The sequence below is a fragment of the Gasterosteus aculeatus genome, chromosome 1 (assembly GCF_964276395.1).
Source record: "Gasterosteus aculeatus chromosome 1, fGasAcu3.hap1.1, whole genome shotgun sequence".
Taxonomy (NCBI): Eukaryota; Metazoa; Chordata; class Actinopteri; order Perciformes; family Gasterosteidae; genus Gasterosteus; species Gasterosteus aculeatus.
Window position 1 is genome coordinate 20,469,416 of NC_135688.1, and position 5,097 is coordinate 20,474,512.

The window sequence follows — 5,097 nt, forward strand, 5'->3', positions numbered from 1 at the left end:
TTAGGCGTCCCCCCCCTTTATTATGAGTTTGCAGACATGCTCCAGGTTGAGCAGTTCATAATTAACCAAATATTTGCTTGTGTTAATGTTGAAGTTATCTCAACATGCCTAAACTTCAGCAAATAGAGCTAACATTTCACTATTTTACTTTTTAAATGTTGCTTGATTGAGGTGGGGGGTTAAAACAGTAGTATTATACATCTTATGTATCGATATTCATAGATATTTTTGGTAGATTTTCTGTTTGTGAGTGTATCCACATACATATTATACACAATTATACACATCTGACTTTAAAATAGTCACAATAATGCTTCTAGACCTGAGTACAATAACGGTTAAAGATAATTTCAACTTAATTATTATTAAAATTAATCAAATAAATGCAAATTAACAAAAGTCGTTGCATTAACACAAACCTACCACATCATAGGTGTTCAGTCAATGTTCAATGTACAGTTACCAATCTGGGAGTTAGGTTTGACCCTCACCCGACCTTTAATGACCATATCAAATACCTGTGCAAAACCTCCTTCTATCATCTCAAAAACATCTCCAAAACACGCCCCACCTTGGAGGTGTCAGATGCAGAGAAGCTTGCCCATGCGTTTATCTCCTCAAGACTGGACTACTGTAATTTACTTTTAACTGGAATCGCTGGCAAGAATATCCTGAAACTACAATACATCCAAAACAGCGCTGCCAGGATCCTGATGAGAGTTCGGAAATATGAGCACATAACATCCGTCCTACACTCATCACACTGGCTCCCTGTCTCATTCCGGATTGACTACAAAGTTCTACTACTTACTCACAAATGCATAAATGGACATGCACCTCCCTATCTGCAAGAACTACTCCCCAAACCTTCACCCGCACCCTCAGCAGCTCACTCCTCCGGGTCCCCAACACCAACAAGCTCCACACCATGGGCGTTTTTCCATCTCTGTTGCACTCTGAGATCTGTGATCATTATTATTATTAATGTGTTGTTTATGAATCAAACATAATGTAGCGTGCCTTAAGTTCATGAATGTAGATGGCTCTGATTAATGTTACTGTTACGTAGGCCATTGTTGGGGTACCGCCCCTTCCGGGGAATGTGGGTAGTTTTCGGCGAGCACAGGAAGGGGAAGTTCTGTTCGGACTAAGTTGATGACCAGGTGTGTGAAATGGCGTGGCTGTGGCCGACAACAGACAACAATAAACCCGAGCGATAAGAACCTGGCTCTTTATTTACACGAAACGTTACAACTGGTGTCAGAAGTAAACTTAAGTCTGATTTTGTTAACGTAGTCGACCGCTCAGGCGTGGGCGGACTACTGTTTGGTGGGCGCTTTTTCTGGTGGAGATGGAGCGTTCTTTTGGCAGAGGTTTTTGTGTCAAGAAGGAGGAGGAGGACAATGAGTACGGATATCCTCGTCCTGTTCAAGTGCTGGAAGGACAGCGTTTTTCCGTGGACGGGCTAGGAAGGGGGATGATACGTGAGTTACAGCCACCAACATCCGCTGGGGGTCCTGGCGTAGCGACGGCTAGCGCTGAAGCTAGCTACACGGCGCGCGGGGAATTGCCGCCCGGGAACGTGCATGGACAAAACGTAAACAAAGATGGCGGCGCCCAGGGACAGCGAGTGCCGGTGAGCATAAAAACGCCGAAATACGCGGGGAAGTCTGACTGGGAGGCTTTTCATGCTCAGTTCGAGCTTTTAGCTCGTGCAAACAGCTGGTCAGATGAACAGAAAGCCCTCCAGCTCGCCCTTTGTTTGACGGATGATGCACTGTCTTGTCTGCTGCTTTTGGACCCGAGTGAGAGGGGTAATTATGGAGCCCTGGCTGGTGCTCTAGGGCGCCGGTTTGGACAATGTTTTCGTTCGGAGCTGCTGCGCTCGGAGCTGCATGGACGTCAGAGGCGAACTGGGGAATCCCTGCGCACGTTGGCAAACGACATCGAAGGACTGACACGACGTGCATACGCGCATATGCCTACGCCAGTGCAAACGGAGCTTGCACGTGATCAGTTCGTCAGGGCTCTCTCTCCATCTGATCTGCGGGCTCACACTCAGTTGGCTCGCCCCCAAACCCTGACTGACGCACTGGAGTACGCGCTGGAGAGGGAGATGGTCATGAGCGCTGCACAGCACGATGCTTCCCCAATGGTCAGGGCGGTAGGAGAGACAATGTCGGAGCGGCCGCTGTGGGTGGACGAGGTGACCGAGATGATCAGGGGGTTGGCTATGCCCCCTGCCAGGCGTCAACAAACACAGGCCCCGGTGCGGCCACAACAACAGCCGCGCCTCTGCTGGGGGTGTGGCCAAGCTGGACACATGGTGAGGGATTGCCCAGCCTCGACTAAAGCTCTGGGAAACGGCAAGGGGACGCAGTAGACGGGACGCTGCGTGCCCCCACCCTTAAGTCCCGTTCGTCACTGGTTGTGGCCAGCAGCGCCTCTCAGTACAGCATGGGCCAGGGGCAGAATGTGGCTGTGGTGGGAAGGACTTCCATATCGGACTTCTGCCATATTCCCATTTGCATCGAGGGGGTTTCCTGCACCGCCCTAGTGGACACCGGGTCAACGGTCACAGTGGTCCGGCCGGAGGTGGTGCCAGTGGGTACACAGCTGGAGGACACAGCAGTTCAGCTACGCACAGTAACTGGTGAGCTAGCACCAATGAAAGGGAGAGGGCAGCTGATATTGACTGTGGGGGGACGGAAAATGAGACACACTGTGTGGGTAGCGGAAGTACAAGATGCCTGTATTTTAGGCTTGGACTTTTTGCGGGAGCAGGGCTGTCAAATAGACTTGGGGAAAGCCACACTGAGCTTTATTGATGGGCAGGTGGTGCATATGAGACCGCTGGATTCCCAGCACGCAACTACACACACAGCCGGACCTCACAGGTGCTGTGTGGGGGAAGGAAAACAGACAAAGGCTGCCATGTCGTACCTGTCGGAGCCTCGGCTAGGCCCTGAGCCAGCCACCCGTAGCCTGGACTCGCCGGTCCAGGCTACGGGTCCCGTCTGCGGTGGAGGGCTGTGAGAGTCTGCAGGAGAGTGAAGCGAAAAGGATGACAGCTCTGCGCGAGGTCTGGCAGAGAAGTGCCGGGGACTTGGATTCTGAACAGCAGGAGCGACTATGGCAGCTGCTGATAGAGTTCCGTGACTGCTTTTCATGCGACGAGGAGGAGCTGGGACAGACCTCTCTCGTACAGCACACAATTGACACGGGTGATGCGACGCCTATACGGCAGCGGCCACGTCGCCTCCCCCTGGGCCGACAAGACGCAGCGGAGCGGGCTTTGGAGAAAATGCAGCGAGCTGGCATAATAGAGCCCTCTGAGAGCCCCTGGGCATCACCAGTCGTGATGGTGCCGAAGAAAGGAGGTGAGTGGCGCTTCTGTGTGGATTATAGGAGGCTTAATGACGTCACTAAGAAGGACTCCTACCCCCTCCCACGCGTGGATGAATGTCTGGACCTAGTAGCTGGCTCTTCCTGGTTCTCGTCCTTGGACTTGAGGAGCGGCTATTGGCAGGTCCCCCTGGCCGAAGAGGCCCGGCCCAAGACCGCATTCTGCACAGGAAAGGGGCTGTGGCAGTTTAAGGTGCTCTGTTTTGGACTGTGTAATGCGCCTGCCACATTCGAACGCTTGATGGAGAGGGTGTTAGCTGGAGTTCCACACACGGAGTGCCTGGTGTACTTAGATGACATTCTGGCCCATGGCAGCTCATTTGATTCAGCTATGGCAGCACTGCGCCGAGTTATGGAGAGGATCAAAGGGGCTGGACTGAAGCTACACCCGGACAAATGCAGGCTGCTGTGCAGGGAGCTGACCTTTCTGGGGCACCGAATAGGCAGCGAGGGTATCGGCACAGTGGAGGAGAAGGTGCGTGTCATACGCGAGTGGCCCAGCCCGACAGACCAGAGGGGACTAAAAAGTTTTTTGGGTTTAGCTTCCTATTACAGGAAATTCGTGCGGGGATTTTCAGGCATTGCGGCCCCCCTGTACAGGCTCCTGCAGAAGGACCAGCCCTTTGTGTGGGCGGAGGACTGTGAAAGCGCATTCAACACCCTCCAGGAGGCTCTGGCAAGCGCACCCATCCTGGCAGCCCCTGACCCCGAAGTGCCTTATGTTCTGGACACAGACGCTAGCGGCGATGGAGTGGGGGCAGTCTTATCACAGGCAGGGCCGGAAGGAGAGAGGGTTGTGGCCTACTACAGCAAAGCCCTGAATAAAGCTGAGCGGCGGTATTGCGTCACACGTAGGGAGCTGCTTGCTGTCGTCTTTGCCGCACGGCATTTTAAGTACTACTTGTGTGGCCGCCCCTTCACTGTACGCACTGATCATGCCTCACTGCAGTGGCTGATGACATTCCGAGAGCCTGAGGGACAGCTGGCTCGTTGGCTGGAGGAGCTGCAAGGCTACGAGTTCAGCGTGGTTCACCGTGCGGGAGAACGGCATGGCAACGCTGACGCACTGTCCCGTCGACCCTGCAGTGAAGACGACTGCCGGTATTGTGACCGCAGAGAGGTCAGAGAACAGCAGCTGGTTCTGGGGCCAAACAAGCGGGACAGAGAGGAGTGTGAAGAGACTGTCAGGGCTTGTAGAGAGCTGCTGGTGGTGGACAATGCTATCTGGGCCGCGGAACAGCAACGAGACCCGGACGTGCAGCCAGTGATGCTGTGGGTGGAGGCGCGGCAGCGGCCGCCCTGGGAGGAGGTGGCCGCTCTCTCCCCATGGACAAAAGGGCTGTGGGCTAAATTTAATTCTTTGCAGCTGGCTGATGGGGTCCTTCAGTGGGCATGGGTAGAACCAGCGTCGGGAGAAAAAAAGTGGCAGACCGTGGTACCCAGAGGGATGCAGGGGGCTGTTCTCGAAGCCATGCATGGCTCTGCAGGCTCCGGTCACTTTGGGGTGACCAAAACACTCCGGCGGGTCCGTCAGGCCTTCTATTGGGGGCGGCTGAGGAGAGACGTTGAAGACTTTTGTCGGTGCTGTGATCTCTGCACTGCCCGCAAAGGTCCACCGGGCCAGTCCAGGGCTCAGCTACAGCAGTTTCCGGTGGGGGAGCCCATGCAGCGGCTGGGTGTAGACGTTCTGGG

General features: G+C 54.0%; 1 protein-coding gene across 1 annotated transcript; it reads left to right on the plus strand.

Annotated features, from left to right (window-relative positions):
• The first annotated feature begins 1,021 nt into the window (after nucleotides 1-1,021).
• Nucleotides 1,022-2,991, plus strand: LOC144388958 (uncharacterized). The gene has a single exon (XM_078092342.1). It carries the CDS (start codon nucleotides 1,352-1,354, stop codon nucleotides 2,381-2,383), a length of 1,032 nt encoding a protein of 343 aa, XP_077948468.1. The 5' UTR covers nucleotides 1,022-1,351; the 3' UTR covers nucleotides 2,384-2,991.
• Nucleotides 2,992-5,097: the final 2,106 nt, after the last annotated feature.

Excerpts from the sequence above, each read along its gene's own strand:
- LOC144388958 (XM_078092342.1), top strand. The coding sequence starts at position 1,352 with ATGGAGCGTTCTTTTGGCAGAGGTTTTTGTGTCAAGAAGGAGGAGGAG.